The 16,947-nt window shown below is 44.2% G+C and overlaps 1 protein-coding gene across 5 annotated transcripts in view; it reads left to right on the top strand.

Annotated features, from left to right (window-relative positions):
* The window catches only part of PALM2AKAP2 (PALM2 and AKAP2 fusion), a 272,605-nt gene that overhangs the window by 243,615 nt on the left and 12,043 nt on the right, over window positions 1–16,947 (top strand). For all 5 annotated transcript variants that reach the window (XM_080370982.1, XM_080370984.1, XM_080370983.1 and 2 more), the window contains 2 exons: window positions 4,831–7,222; window positions 15,418–15,596. In XM_080370982.1, the coding sequence (XP_080227108.1) occupies window positions 4,831–7,222; window positions 15,418–15,596 (2,571 nt within the window). The remainder of the gene's footprint in view (window positions 1–4,830; window positions 7,223–15,417; window positions 15,597–16,947) is intronic.

The following is a 16,947-nucleotide window of genomic DNA, read 5'->3' as shown; positions in this document are numbered from 1 at the left end:
TTGAGCTCTGCATTATCCACTAGTATCCCTTTTCTTCCTCAGCTCCAGGATCTTTTTTAATTCTCTGCCTCTGCTTTCTCTTAGCTCACCTGAACAGAAAATTTCCAAAACACAGTGTTGAGCCCATTTCTTCAGAGTGCTTTCTGCAAAGGCTCCCACCTGGAGCATTCTTACCATGCCAGTGACAAGGGGGAACACCACATTTCTGGAGGTGAACAGGGTGGCAGCCACCCTACAAGAGCCTGGTGTGGTAGCGAGGAGGTGCACCAGCTGTTATGGGAAGGGACAGTGGTCTGGGCTGTCATTCCCATCTGGAATGACATGGGATAGTGGCACCTTTCTGAGCACCTGTTGTGTGGTAGTGAATGTGAGCTGCGAGGGATGGATGCTAGCACCTTGTCTGAATTGCCTTTCTTGCTTGTTAAGAACTGCAACACTTCTATGCCATACGATTCTTCTACAGAAGATGACTTCTCTAAAGAAATACTTTCTGTTTCTGGCAAGAGCAGAGCAATACCTGTGTTGGCTAGGGGTTTTGTCACTGGACAGGGTGGCCGTCTAAAAGCACAGGTATATATGATGTCTATATCTTTGCAGTGCTTAGGACTGGTTCCATCTGTGATGCAGGTGGTGACTGTGTTCTTCAAATGGGTGAATTGAATGAAAGCAGCTGCTCTCTTGAAGGTTTGCCAGTCAATTCTCTAGAAAATCCATGGTTTGGTTCCTTCTCCTTTACAAAGAGACGTTAGAGAGGCAGGCCAAGACAGCAGGTGAAGAGGGAGAAGGTGATTGACATCAGCAGGGAGTTGTGGATTAGCCAGTCAACCTAATGCAAATGTCACGTTAAGTTACGCTATTGTACTAAAACTGCTAGAGGTGTGCCAGGCAGAACAGATCAAAAAGCAGAGGGGAAAGTATTGAACAAATCACTGGCTTGGTGATCAGGCAGTGGGAGGAGAAGCAGGTGCAATACAGGGCATCTCCAAAGGAAGATGAAACCTGAAGAAACGGGAAGTCAGCATGCTGATGACACCAGGAGACCCACATCATCAACAGCGGTCCTGAAACTTGGCTGTAAGGATTGGTAGATGCCCACAATGAGGAAACTGTGTTTTAGTTTTTTTAAACCATGAAGTTTTTAGTTGTTTAATCTTTTCCTTTCTCTCCTCCACCTCCCTGTTGTTTCAGAAGAATGTTGATGTGGCTCAGAAGGCTTGCCTCCCACTTGTTGTCATGTGCATTTTGCATCACATCAGACAAAGGAAGCACTGGCAGTACATTTGCTGGGTCTTGCTAGTAGCACACCCACATTTTTTTCCTTCTAAAAGAGTTGATTGCCCAAACACTTACACTTTTGTAGACAAAGAATTCAACCAAGGAGGAAATATGCTAATAATTCTCTAAGCTGTTAGTAACTGCAGTTTACCAAAGTGCAGCAGCATTGTAGAAATGACGGTAATTACCCAGTTCCATCTTGACTTAAACAGAAATGAATGCACATTCAAAGACTGTGTAAAAGTAATGGTGACTTCTGGAAAATCTGGGTCTAGCTGAGCAGTGTATGGGAATTACTGTGAACGCTGTATTGCTGACTGCAACCAGAACTGAATGCAGCCCTTTTCCCATTTACAGGCCTTTGTAATGGTGGAGGCTTTGAAAAGCCTTCTCCCTGTAGGCGGCACATACAAAGCTGTTGGTATATACTTATCACCAAGGAGCAAAAGCAGCCCCCTGGCAGGCTTGCCTCCTGCTGCCAAGCGACTGAGGCAGGGGGTCTGTGTGCATCCCACCAGCCTCCTCCTTCTCCTCCAAGCCTCCTCCCACTCATGGTATTGTTATCCCAATATGTGCCATTTTCCCAGACCTAGCCAGTTATCCTGGACAGGCTCTGTGGCCTGGAATGTCTTGAAAAGCTTGGTTTTGTCAGCTGCTTCTATCCTTATGATCTCCGTAATCTTCTTCAGGTAATTAATCAGTAGTTTGACTTCTGGTCCTCACAGGAGTATCTGAAGCGTACTCTTATTGACATGGCATTCCAAAATTGTCCCCATGTTCTGCCAGAAGTCTGGAGGGAAAAACTGGGGGTGGGTGGGTGTGTGTCTTAATTGTTTGGGGTTTTTTTTCTTTTTTTTTGTCCTTTAGCGTTCTTCCTTGGCTTCTCAGTGCTGCTGGGAGCCCTTCTCCCTGTTCAGTTACTAATTCCCAGCAAAGAAAGGCACCTGCCCATGAGTAGCAATGTTGCCTCATACTTTTTACTGCATAATTGTCTGGTTTACTACATAATTACATGTGCCACACTAATTGCACAGACATACTGTCATAAATGTATGCCCTGATCAGACAGCTACATGTAGATGCCTTAACTGTGAGATTCAGATTGCAGCTATGATAAGATGTGCTTTTATTAAGAAATTGGTAAGAGACTGCACCTGTGGTTCTGTTCCCTAACTTGAATACCCAAACATGGTGTGATCTGAAATAGTTCGTCCATTAAAGCAGTGGTGGAAAGTTGACATGCTTCAGTGAATGTGGGGACTGGGGAGCCCTTTGACTCTGTTTTGGTTCTGCAGGGAGATGTATTTCAGTGGCTGGGGTGCACAGTTTTGTTAACTGATTTGCTGTGTCAAAGATATGTTCTTGTGGCTACAGAAGACATGTAGTTAGCTACCAATGTCACTAGAGGCTTTGATCTATCTGATTAGAAGCAAATGTTAGCAGGAGCATGAGGGAATGCTCGTGGTTTGTGTGAAAAGGAGAGCCAGTAGTGCTGCACTGATGCTTATGTTCCTTGCACAGACTGCTCCAGGTAGCAACATCTGCCATTTTGCACCAGCAAGTCATGCAGGGGAGATTTAAACCCAAATACCAGAAAGGTATTAGTTAGTCCTGTCACCTGAGTGCCCATTGTGTCATGATACCTGGAGCCCTGCAGGGAATTGAAGAGTGATTCCTGCCCTTTCAGGTTAATTTTTTTTTTTTCTTTCATTCCTGCTGTGCCACTCAGAAAGTAGGGACTTCTTATACTGGTTGTTCTTTATTTGTTTGCAGAAGATCTGATTTGTTGAAGATATCTCCAATGGGACTAAAGAAGAAACTGACCACATTTAGATATTTAAATAGTGAAAAATGTAATAGGCTTTAAGAAAAGTACTACTAGAAACTTCAGGTAAAGAATTCTAGGTTCAAGAGAAAGTGAAATGCAATCAGAACCAATCAAGTATGTAAAGTAAAATATATAGACAAAAGCAGGTGTTTTGTTTGTTTTTAAAGGTTTTTCCCAATGTTTAAGCACAACAAACAAGCAGATACCTTGTAGCTGAAGCCAGCATTGTCTTCAACTGTGTACAGCTACATAGTTAGACAGAAAACTCTTTCAAAGTGCTTTTAGAAAGCGAGCTCTTCTGGCTGGCTGGGTATAATTCCTTAAGGTTGTCAAATGGGTTTTACTGCCTGTGTAAATCCAGAGGCTATGTCGTTGTTCAGGTCACTGGCAAGTACCATTGTGCTCCTAGCTGATCATCTGCTGCTGCTGTGTGTATTAACAGCATGCAAGATAAGGGACAGCAAGGGCAGGGGTGACTAGCAGACGACAGGTGCCCTTGTTGGGTTGCCACTGAGTTCACAGGGTTTGATCAGCGCCATTTGCTTCCCAAGTCCATGCCTCACACATAGAAACGCTGTGTGTGGAAAGGGAGCCAGAGACCTCAGGTATCCAGCTTCTGTTCTGAAATGTTAGTCAAACTGAATAGATGTGTCAGTTCTGGTTTTCAGGAGTTAGGAAGAATTAGCAAGAGTTAGCAAGTTGTTATTGAATAATGTTGAAAATGCCCTCGTCTTTTATTTTGGTGTTTCCTTTTTTCTGCTTTTCAGCAGTAAAGAATTATTGAAAAATTCATTGACATGTTACCAGCTTAATCAGAAGTTCCTTCAGACTTTACTCATGGGAAGTTCACTAGGCTGCTTGACCAATAAAATATGTCCATGTGTGAACATAAATAGTGTTTCTTTCAATACCCTGCTTGAAGGCAGTGGCAACACATCAGTAAGAAATATGAATCCAGTCCATCTGCACTGCAGGTCAAAGTAGTGGGAGGGAGGAGACCATGACTCTGGTCCCTGTCATGCTCCTTGTGGTGGTCTTCATGCCGTGGGAGTTACAAACACTTCCTGTCTCCCAGGTCCAGTTGCATGTGGGTTTCCGTGTGGGCTGCATGAAGACCCCACATCTTTCCAGCGCTGTGTAATTCTACCCTCTGTTTGATGACCAAGATTGACCCACTGAGAACTGAGCATTCTCTGCTATTGCCACATCCTTTTTCCTAACTCGGGATGAATCACCTACTCTTCCTGCGTGTTAGCATCTGTTTTGGCAAAGCGGGGGCAGTAATACTTTTCATCTGCAGAAGCATTATGAGATTTCCTTTAGGTGTGGAAAGCATTTTTAAAATACCAAGTTGATAAGGTGGTGTGTGCTGCATGTGCAACCCTTTGAAGACCGTAAACTGCCAAGTCATTAATAACTTGGAAATCCAAAGCTCATTTTTAGTGGCAAATCAGGAGCCAGGCATGAAATAATGACAAAGTGGGGATGGTAAGCAGATGCGAGATACTGATGTGAAACCTTGTTGCTGTTTTAATGCCTTATAGTAATGTAACTTTCTGGGTTTTGCGTTAATGATTTGCCTTGCTTTCCTTCCTACACTCTGAGGGGCTGCTTTAATCTCACATTTAGGCAGTGCTTGGATTTGCTTTCCAGATGGTGTTTACTTTGCAAAAAATAAAACGTTGCTTTTTAGGACTTCATCATAGTTTTTTTCTCTTTTATTTTAGAAATCTTCCAGAATCCCTGAGGATGACATCAGGTTGAGAAAAAACAGAGACCAAAACTGTGCCAATTTCCTGGAGCCAGCTAGTGTGCTTGCTACAAAGGAAGAGAAAATGGAAATTGAAGTTCCAGTTTCTGAACATAAAAGTATCACCACAGTGGCTTCACCACATCCCATAGACAGTCCAACCCACTTCTTTTCCCCTGCTGCCAGCCACAATGGACTTAAGGACAGGCACGAATCTCTGGATAGTGAAGTTGCTAAAGAGATCAGATACCTAGATGAAGTGCTGGAAGCAAATTGCTGTGATTCTGCTGCAGATAATACCTTTAATGGGACATCCTCCCCTGAACCAAGTGCAGTCTCCATTATGGATGGCTCGGGGGCATCTGATAATGTCAGTAATGATTCAGTACTCAGTGAAAGAGAAGAAATTGTAGCCAACAGGCAGGCACCCTTGGTAGTTGAACCACGTGAAGCTAGCGCAAAGGATGAGAACCTGAAATCTAATGGCCATTCCTTGGGTGCAGTGAAAGAAGACACCAGGGACAGTCTGAAGGTGCCAGGAAGTCCCACATCTTCAAACAGTTCTAGAAGGTCCTCTAAGGATGGAGAAACACCTCTTACAACCCTTAAAAAAGAGGCTAAGTTTGAACTACGAGCCTTCCATGAAGACAAAAAGCCCTCAAAGCTTTTTGAAGATGAAGAAGAAAAGGAAAAATACAGGGTCCGTAAAGTGAGACCATCAGAGGAGATGATGGAACTTGAAAAGGAAAGAAGGGAACTCATTAAAAGCCAGGCTGTCAAGAAAAACCCTAACATTGCCGCCAAATGGTGGAACCCTCCCCAAGAGAAGTCCCTGGAGGATCAGCTAGATGAAGAGCACCTAGAGTCCCACAAGAAGTACAAGGAGCGCAAGGAGAGACAGCAGCAGCAAGGTGCAATACCAACATCCCCCAAACAGGTCAGCTGCTCCTTTGTACCACCAGAGCCAGTCAATATCAAGAAAGAGGATATTGTCACAGAGCAAATTGACTTCTCAGCTGCCAGAAAGCAGTTCCAGCTGATGGAGCATTCAGGTCTGTCTCAGGGTCAGGCCCCACCAAGGCGGTCAGGAACACCCAAAATGTTCTCCATCAAACCCTTCTACAAAAGCCTCAATTCTCCACAAGCAGACAAGCCGCTGTCCTCTGTGACAAGACCCATTTCAGTGTGTGGGCAAACAGGACAGCTTGAAGGTAATGATGCCACTGTTGTCAAAGCACAGAAGGTCTCTGGTAGCATAGAAGATGATACAAATGCTCAGACTACCACTGCTGACCCAGTAAGAGAGTCACCATGCAGTGACAGCCCCAGAGCTGGACAGGCCTCAAAACTGTGGGCAGAGGATGGAGAATTCATGAGTGCAAGAGCAGTCTTCACAGTGGTGAAGGATGATGGACAGGGCATGCTAGACCAGTTCCCCAAGTCAGGCAGCGCCTCTTCCCCTCCAGAGGAGCTTGACTCTGGTTTGGATGACTTGTCTGTCAGGTCTCAGGATACCACTGTCTTGGAGACCCTTTCCAATGACTTCAGCATGGATAACATCAGCGACAGTGGTGCCTCCAATGAGACCATGAGCGCCCTGCAGGAAAGCTCACTGGCTGATTTCTCCCTGCCACAGACCCCGCAGGCTGACACCCCAGCAGAGTGCAGGGAAGAAAACATCTCCAAGTCGTTCAGTGACCCAGGCTGTGACTTGCCCTCCTCTGCCTTGGCAGATTCCATGCTGATTGATGACCAGCTGGAGTACCACGCTGGCCTGCTGGTTCAAAATGCCATCCAACAAGCCATAGCTGAGCAGGTGGATAAAGCAAATTGCAAGGAGGAAGAAATCCTAGCAGAGAAGGAGATCTCAGTCAAAGAGCAGCCAGTCACCACCAGGCCAGCTCCAGCCTCCAAGGAGCAGCAGAACCCAATGTTTGAGCCACCCCAGGTGTCTTCACCTGTTCAAGAAAAAAGGGACAGCATACCAAAGACTTCAAAAGAGGAAGACTCAGGACTCAGGGAAGGGAAGAGTTTGCAGCAGTCACCTGTGTACTCAGCCAGCCAGCCGTTCTTTGTGGAGGAACACAAGCACGAAGTCAGCTACTTCAGCAAGTATTCAGAGGCAGCTGAGCTGAGGAGCACTGCCTCCATCCTAGCCATGCAGGAGCCTGAAGTGACTGTGGGCCCTTTCAAGTTACGGTCAAGGAAGCAGCGGACTTTGTCGATGATAGAAGAAGAGATCAGAGCTGCCCAGGAACGAGAAGAGGAGCTGAAAAGGCAGAGGCAAGGTCTGCAGATGGCACCAAGCCCTGTTACGAAGAGTGCACCACCCATGCCCACCAGAACTGTGTCTTATAAAACTGCACCAGGTAAGAGCCCAGAGTGTCAGAGGGGAGGTGAAGTGTGACTGAAGGGTCAGGTCAGATTCAGTTTTATTTCATCTTGACTGACTATGTCGTTCTGCAGGGAGCAGGAGGGTTGTCATGACTTTGTGTGCCTGGAAAAGGCAGGCAGAAGGAGGGCATGGGATGACCTAACTTTCTGTCTGTGAGCACACCCGTGGATGTGGGGTTTTTTTCCCCAAATGTAGGGTAGACCTAACTTGCATACCCCACTCATGATCATTAGGAATCCCTGTGCTCTATTCATCCGTTGCCACATTGTATCATGACATATCTACTGCTGCATTGCTCAGATCACCCACTGAAATCTAGGATCACCGTAAGGCAGGACAGCAGTGTTCTTTGCAGCTGCAAGACTATTTGAAAGACAGATATACAAAGCCTTTTTTAACAGGCTTTCTGTTCTCTTGCATGTCATTGAGGAAGTGCAAAGGTAATGGAGATTTACAGACTTTGGAGGTTTGCATCAGATTTCTTTTTGTGTATATTATGCTTTCTGTTTTCAGGTATTTCTTGGTCGTCTTAATGAACTTTGGTGAAAAGATCTCCGGAGCTGTGATTTGGCATGTATTTCAGCTGGTGTCATTCACTGCTGAATTAAACAGGTGTCACAAACAAAATGCTTAATAGATTCAGTAGAAGTCCTCTGACTGATCAGCTTTAGGGTCCTTGTGGTGGCATTCACGGCAGTTACAGCTTATCTGTCTCCTCCTTCCCTTTGCAAAAAATAAATCAATTAATGCCTTCTTAATATAACACACACAAAAAAAATTAAAACAAAAATTAGAAACACATGCCAGGCTTATTTCTGTGTAATGATTTTTATGAGTATAGACCTACACATGCTTTGCAAGTACTTAGAAGGTTTTGTTAATAGTGATCATTGTGAAGAAGTATTAGTTTTGCCCAGAATACTTAAATTCTGTCCTTATTTCCACTGATGTAAATCTGGGCTAGTGGTGCTTCCAATAATTGTGCAGGGTGATCCTTTTCTTTTGAAAGTCATGGCAAACTTGGATAGGGTCTGCATTTAGTTCATTACCCGGTCTGACTGTGAACTTGGAGAGTTATACAGCATTTAAATACTTGGGTTTGTTTCTTCTGCAAAGAGAATGATTTTAACCTGTGTTTCTTGCCAAAAAATGTAACAGATGTTGATAATTTCTTTGAAGTGCTATTGTTATTATATCTATATCTATATATCCTATAGAACAGCATTTTTGATAGGGAGTCTCCGTGAACTGAGGTGTTCTAAGCAACATCTGACAAGATGTCACAGTCATGGCACCACAGGCCTCAGCTAGGAAGACTCGTTGTCTAAAGGTGTGCTAATCACCACTTTCAAAAATGGAAACATCTGTAGCTGCTCGAAATAAGGCTGGTAGTGGTTGCTTTTTACTCACAAGTGATGTTGGAAGGGCTGCTGACACTAACGCTTGTTTTAATGGAGCATCTGGGAAAACAGTGTACTTCTGCTTGTTCTTATTTCTCTACACGACAAGGCATTTACTTTGTGTCTGATGTTAAAATGTTTGTTGTAAATTACATTCCAGTGAGAATGATAAACTCACATTTGTAATGAATCATTCCAGACAGTTTCCTTTAAATGTCCAACTGCTGTACGTTAAAGAAAGAAAACTGGGATCTATTAACCAATGACTCAAGCTACTGCAGTTTGCAGCTGGTGACAAGGCAAAGAATTAATTTCTAGGAAAAGATGAATATGTGGCAATGTGTAAGGATGCCATTGATCAAAAAAAACACAAAGAGCATTGCCAAAGTCAGTCTTGAATCTTTTACTTCCAGTGTTTTTGAAACAGCGGATGTACTCAGCAGAGCTCTCAGCTGGCGGAAATGAGCTTGGCACCCTTAGCATTGCAGGGTGCATACCCTCACCTCATCTCATCCTTGCTGTCCCTTTATCCATCTGTGTGACAGTTAAAGCTTGCAGACAACCCTAAAAACAGGGAGAAGGGATACTATGCAATCTCTTGGCAGATTGCAGCAACTGTCCTTTTATTGTAATATTTACAGCATCTTTTCAATATTTACAAAAACAGGGGCAAAAGGTGATTCAGCAGAGGCAATAAAATCTGGCTGCGAAGCTTCACAGCAGCCAGTTACAAACGTGATATACAGAGCAGAAAAGAAAATCTATTTGTGGTAGGTACAGTAAGGAAAATGCTGTAGAACATGTCTGATACTGTAACCTGAATATCTATTTTCACATAGAAAAATAATAGTAAAAATCATAACTACTGATGACAATGTTGAAAAGAAGAAACAGAGGCACTTCTGTCACCGAATTGCCTTCCCAAAGAAAGAATCGTCACTCTTAACATCAGGATACCTCAGCAGAAAGGTATTAGTGGGTCAAGTCTAAATTTGAAAAATCTGTTGCTAAACCTTAAGTGAAGAAATGTAAACTCACTGTAACTCTTTCTGAGGAGGTACAGTAATTAAAAAACAATGATCTACCTGTCAGGTTGCTTTTTGGTGGTGGACTGGGCAGAGTAGCTTTACTAGGGCTCCTGGTGGTCCCTGGTTATTTATTATTCCTGCCCCACTTCACTGTGGATAATAAACACAAACCACAGAAAATTACTGCAGTGAACTGAACTGCTAATATGAATGAAGTTTGGAAGATTAACACAATTCATGTGGGTGTACGTGTGAAATAACTTCAAACTGCTTTAGATAGCAAACAGGCTGTTTTTACCCGACTGACACACAACTTTAATACAACTGACAGTAATGCTGAATTTGGTGTCTGCCAGCCACCCAACACAAGCCAACATGGATCCTAGTAATAAACTTGCATACTGCTAAAAAGTATTTTTTAAAGCTGTTTGGGATGCTTCGAAGCAGCTTTTTAACCCATCTCAGATCACTGGAGCAAGACATAGAGTCATTTCAGTGGAATGACAACTATGTGTTGTGTGCATGCTAGACAAGACCTTCTCCAGAGTACTTCTGGAAAGCTGAAGGGAAGAACCTATGCCAGCTCCTTTCCCCAAAAAAGTGAGTTTCCTGCATGAGGAAACCCAAGAAAGACTAAAAAAATGCTTGAGCGTGGCTAAATGGAGTCATGGTGGATCCCCAAATATTTGTGGAGCCGTATTTAAATTCAAGCATTTCCTGTGTTGTTTTGCTGCAGTACCTGGTGCACTTGGCAAGGTGCTGAGCAGCTGCAGAGCAAGCCAGTGGTTTTCTCCAGTCTGCAGGGAGTACACCATCCCTCCTAAGCAGAGCAGCTGGGCTGTTAGATAGTTTATTTGAACAGGGTGGTGAGTGTGACATGAGAGAGGATCCCATGGATGCTTGGTGGTGTAGTTCCCATGTTCCTTTTATTAGCAGTACTTAGACTACGAAGAACTTTTGTCTAACTTCCTGTAGTGTCTGGCTTGAGTAATCCTGTTCTTCAGAGGAGGTGTGAAAATCATTACATGAGAGGTCTTGATTCTGTGAAGGCTTTCCTGTTGCAGGGGGAGAAACCCTCTGTAAAAAATTGCTGTCTCATGATGAGGCGTGGGGAAATCCTTAACATAAGAAGCCATACCTGGGAGAAGCTTTCCTGCAGCTGCCACATCTGCCTTTTCGGTGTTTGTTACCAAAGCGTTGCCAGGTGAGGCAGAAGGCGCATTGCACTCCCAGCATTCTGCAGGGTACTGAGACCCATCTGCACATGCATCTGGGAGAGCTGCCCACCAAGCTGTTATCTTCTGTTGTACTCAGTTGATGAACTAGATGAGAGAATTTCAGTGGATGGCAAAAGCCCAGCAGGGGATTTGCAGTTTAGAGATGTAAGTGATCAGGTACCTTTAAATTTCAGTTAAACATTGCCTGCAAATATTAAGGAACACGTGTGTGCTTTCTCCTCGCTTTCTTCTCCTTGCTTTCTTTTCCTGAGTGACAGCTGTGGAGCTTAGGCCTGTCAGAGGAGCCCCTTCAGCCTGAAAACCATCTTCCACTTACTTTTTTCACTAGTAAATACCTACACTAAGGAAATTTCTCAGATTCAACCGCAGCCTGAAGATATGGTGTACTGTATGGTGGGAGAAGAAGCAGAAACTTTGTTGCAAAGTATTTTTAATATTTGTAGCCATCACAAAATTTCTAACACCATATATACATGTAAAGAATAAGGATCAGGTCTAATACATATGCATGAACCTCTTTTTAAAATGAGAATTTTGAGCAAAGCTGGAGCAGAAATGAAGGCTTTGAGTTTATGGAAAATACTGTTTCCTTAACCCCTTCATAAGCAATGGTATGAAAAAAGCAAAGTTCATCATTCTGTTCAAGGATTTCTCTGGTGTGCTCATCACTCATCCCCAAACACCTCCAAGAGTGCCTTCACAGCATACTAACCCCGTTCATGTGTCATTTGCTCTCTTACTCCCTCTCTAGCGAAGAATGTGTATGAAGTGAGAGGGTCTTCAAGAGGTGTGGTTTTTTTTAATGTTTTCTTGTTTGTGTGTTTGCATATTCATGTTGATCACCTGGTGTTAAAGAAGACCAAAGAAGCCCACCTTTCACCTGGAGTGGTAATGAGGCTCCATATTACCAGAGTGACATTTTTTGGCATACTTGAGCTATCCCCTGAATCCAGCACAGACTAGTCTCCTAAAACAATTTTTCTTGCTGAACTATCTTATTTTGAAATTTTTTCTCTGCAGTGCAGGTGTATTAAAAAAATGCCAACAGCATCTGTCAAACAGTTGCTCTTCCTTGCATGAAGCCCCACTCTTCACATCTCCTTTGTGCCTTAGTTAACACTATGTGATGGCCATTGGTACCTACTGGTTACTTAGTGGTGACTCAGGCCCTTGTCCCAGGGCCTCCCCTTGGTCACTCTTCTTGATATTGTGGCAAATCAGCTGACCGTCCATCCTCAGCTTGCAGCAAGTGCTTGGACACCCAACAAGGTCCACAGGGTGGTTAAGTCACCATCACAACCTCTCTTGCTCCCCAGAGCTGTACAGAGGTGTTGGTTAGTTTGTCCCCAGCTCTTACATGTCTTTGATTTTTCAGAGGCATGTCAGGCAACGTCTTGCAGCCCTCAGACCAGGACATTGCAGCAGCTGCCCTTTCCCTGAACTTTACCTTACCCTCCCCAGGGCTGAGAAAGAGCTTTCTCTATAGGAGCAGGACCTGCCTGCCCCAAATAGCATGAAAGGCAGTTAATTAAGAGAAACCAAATTGCAGGAGTGCCCTACTAGATCCCTGAAGCCAGAGAGTAGCAGAAGCCATCACCAGAACTGAAGAAACAGAACATTATTTGGAGGCCCTTTGAAGGAGGAGAAAAATGTAAATGTGTAGATGAAGATTTGGGGTGCTATAGCCTGTACTCAGTATCCTGCAATATCTCTAAATGTGACCTCAGGGGACTGCCTTCCTCTGGAGGGGAAGGCACTGATGATAACTATTGTTAACTTGTAAGTGTGACCATCAGGCTGCAGGTTTTGCTGATATCCCACAGTGTGGCCCTATTTCTGTTTGAATCAGAACACAATTCCTTTATTACTCAGCTTGGATTTGGGCAAGGACCACCAGCGGTGTCTGTGTGCATCAGGTGTGGGTATGGGACCATGGAAATACAAAGTGCCTGTGATCATCATGTCTTACGGTACTTTTAATGCTGAATGACCCTTCTGCCTGAGTACCTGTCTGAGAACAGTACCTTATCTGGATGAAAATCTGCCAGAAGACAATTAACCCAGCAACATTTCTAACACAGTCCAAACTGGCAGAACAGGTCTGAGCTGGACTGGAGCTCTGCATCGGGTTCACAGAGGGTTTTTTTGTCGTGATTGAGAGCCCTGCAGCCCCATCTTCCAACTACAACTTCACTGATGGTTGTGCTGGTTGCTTGACTTTCTGTCGCTGTTGGGACTGGTAGGATCTCTCTCTTCCACCTGTCTACCTGTTCTCACAAAATTTTTAGGAACTTGAAAGAGACAGTTCTCTATGAGAAGTGGTTGATGCTGTGAATTCCCGAGTTTTTAGTGGAATTCAAGCACTTACACAGAGAAAATTGTTGTATAAGCATAATTTCTTGTGGATACAAACCAACAAACCACTGTTCTGCTGTGGGCAAATCTCCTTAACTACCTTGGCTTCTCTATTTATGAAAAGGGAACTGTGACACTCTTCACAGTGACACTGCCTGCCGTCCACAGAAAAAGTTGTGTGTTGCTGCAGGTCACTGCTACAATACGGAAACCGATGTGCCTTGCACCCAGGGAGGACAGATCTGCGTGGAGGTATCCTTTTTCTAAAATGCAGATCCCAAAAGCCTATAGTTTACATTGTTTTCCAGGGGAAGCAGAGTACAAAGGGCTCTTTTTAGGCAAGAAGTTTGTCCACAGGTCTGAGCATCCTGTGATGCTTCTGCATCCCCGGGGGAAAGCAAAAGCTGGGCAGACATCTGAGAAGCCTGATTCTTCCTGCATTACTTACATACACCCAAGACAGTTACTTACTAGTGTAAAAATGAAGTAATGCAGCAAGATATCTGACCCTTAATCAGACCTTTTATTTTCAGCAGACTTTTTTACCCACTGTACCTAATGGGCAAGGTGAGAGTTGTTCTTACTCTCTCCTGCTGAGCGGTCCAAGCTGTCACACATGGGTGCAGCTGGGCAGTTCAGGACCTGCTGTTGTTCTATGCTTTGGCAGCATGTCTCCTGATTGTCTGTGGAGCTGGTGCTGGTGCAACCCAGAGAAGAGCCTGGGCCCATGGAAAGTCCCTCTCCAGTCTCTGGTGGGGTGATTTAAGGGGGATGAATTCCTGGCCTGATCCCTGCACCGGGCAGCTTAAGCCAAGCCTGTAACAAGAAACTAGTGATGCTGGGTTTTTTCCATACTGGACAGAAATGAAACAAGCCTGGCAAGGGGATTTCTTGTAAAAGACCTCTGCAGTGCTGGCTCAGGTTTCACTTCTTCCTTCAGGCATCAATCTTGCTGCTTCTTACAGGAGGTTTCAAGGCTGCTCCCTAGTGGCTACCTCTGTCACGATGCTTTTTGAAGGAGCAGCAAGGGTTTTCATCTCAGCAACAAGTAGTTCCATGAAAATCTCCACGATCCTCCGTATTACTTCACTTATTTGTAAGGGGTTTGGGGTGGGGTTTTTTTCTCCTTTTTTTCTTTCCCATCGATTGAACCATCTTATTTCAAAGAGCTGATGTGCTATGGAAAAGGAAACTTGATTTTGATTGAGTAGTGCTTTCTCCTGTCGTAGCTGAGGACCCACACACACCTTACTCCCATGCCACCGTTGTGCTCATTCTTCCCACCAAGACAAGGTGGGGGGCTCACCTGGATCCATGCCTGGTAGTGAGAAACACAAGCTGTCCTCCCTGGAGAAGTGTGTGTTGTCACACAGCTCAGTGCAGTGGTCTTGCTGTGCCTTGCCTTCTACTCACCTCTGCCTAAAACAGCCTTCCCTGGGTGAAATGGGCACAATCAGGGAGCAGCCTGACTTCTCCCTGACTTTCCTCCCACCAGGAGACTTGAAGGGTCCTGTCCAAACAAGGGGTGTGTGGAACAGAGACCCCACCCTGCTCTGTCACAGGTGTCCCTCCAGGAGCACCCTCTGTGACTTGCAGGGAAGAGTAGTACCAGCAACAAACCCCAAGCCTCTCATGCTTACAAGGCAGATAAAAAGCACTGGAAGAAGAGAAGAAGCCAGCAACACTTAACAGGATGTCTTCTGTGGATGTCGAGCATGTGGTCCCTGACATATAGTGGTAGCATCCTGTGCACTGTATTGTCTGATCCAGAAAAAAAATATCATGCAGTTTTCCAGAATCTTACAAACATTTCCAGAACACTGGAATGTGTCCTGTAGAAGGGAATGAGGGTAATTCAGCCAGATACTACTGTAAAAAAGAGTGGTGGGTTCAATTTGTCTTGTATCATTTGATAACTCTTCTAGGTTTTGTAAAAAGATATTGTGATGTTTTGGTGTAGTGGGTTTCAGGAAGAGGGGGAGTGTTTTACAAGCCCGTGGCCATCCTGATTTACCAGATCATAAATTTCATTCCAAATTGTTTCTTCATTCAAACCTCACTGAAAATGCTTCTCCAGCTGCCATCTTTTGGAAACAACTCATGAGTGCTTCAGCTTAGAAAAGGTCATTCTTTTTCATGTCATTGCAGGAAAGATAGAGAAGATCAGGCCTCCTCCATCCCCCACCACAGAAGGCCCCGTCTCACAGTCTGACCCACCACCTGAAGAGCCTACGGGAGCCCAGCGACCTAAGAATCTGATGCAGACACTCATGGAGGATTATGAAACACACAAAACAAAGAGACGAGAAAGGATGGACGACAGCAGTGTAAGTGCACTTTTCCTTTTCACTTTTTGCTCCGCAAGAGAGACCGTGACCAGCATCCAGATAACAAAAATATTTACTTCCCAAGAATCTACTCAGATCATTTTGCAAGTGTGTAAGGATTTTAACACATTGTAAGGGCCAGTATGTTTGAAATGGAAGAATGAGGGCCAGCGGAGAGGAAGAGAGAGTGTCACCACAAATATCAAAGGCAACTCAAATTAAATTTCATTTTAATTAATTAAGCTAGTTAATAACAAGGGCAGTGGGTGGCTGCCCTGCAGTTGGCGGACTCTGTTAATTCAAACATCACCAAGACCCTCCAGTGGGCTATTTCAGTGGCTTTTTGAACTTTGTGGATCAAGCATGTATTCACGTCTGTGTTTGTAGATCCCCAAAGTCCTGTCCTAGTGTGCTCAGGATTCAGTGTAAGTAACTTCCCCTGAAACCGCTCCTTGCAGAACTGGATTTGGAACATCTCAGAAATTAAGTTGGATCTGTCAATGGGCAGCATGCTCTTTCCCGATGGATTTGTTATCTGTCTTTCACACAAACAGAAAATCAGCCAGAATTTCAGTTTGTGAAATGAGTACCTGCATTTCAGTCATTACTATAGTAGAGTTTAATCCAGTTAAGGTGTTCTTTATTGGAGGCACTAATAAGAAGAGATATGAATTCATAGCTGGAAGCATCAAAATTCAGTGCAACTGTTTTACAACCTGTTTCCCAACAAAGCATGAGGTATTTCTTACTCAGACTAATTATTACTGTAGGCAGTGAGTGCAGAAGGTGGTGAGATATAAGTGTGATATAAAACTTCTTAAATAGACACTGTTTGCTGAAGCACCCTCGGTTCTCCAGGCATTTCGCAGAGATGTCAGAGTGATGACCCCAGCACCAAGGAGTTCATGCTCCAAACAAATATTCATAAAAGTTACAGTTTTATTAGGTGTATGGGAGTAAGTGAAGGTTTGTAATGTGAATATTGCCCTAGTCTGGCAGCTTTTAATCATTACTGGTAAATATTGCACAATAGCTGAAGATAACTTAATATCAGAAGGAATGCAATGTGGAGAGGTCCTGTTGTATTTCTGCCGGTTAACTAAAACATAGTAGGAGACCTGACTCAAAATGTAAATAGACTAATTTCCATTGCACACCAGAAACTTTCTGGTACCCTTTTTCTACTGAAGCTGTCGAAAACCAAGGACTCATTGTCTGTCAGATTCCTGCTGCCATGCAGGATGCCAGCTCATGCATGGCAGCATGCCTTGTTCTGGAAGCGGCATCCTGGGGCCATGTCTTGGGAAGGAGACATGTCCTTGGGAACCATGTCTCTGGTTTCCCCTCCCTC

This window comes from Falco punctatus, assembly GCF_963210335.1.
Source record: "Falco punctatus genome assembly, chromosome: Z".
Lineage (NCBI taxonomy): Eukaryota > Metazoa > Chordata > Aves > Falconiformes > Falconidae > Falco > Falco punctatus.
The sequence above is the reverse complement of the archived record's forward strand: the minus strand, read 5'-3'. Positions and strand labels throughout refer to the sequence as shown.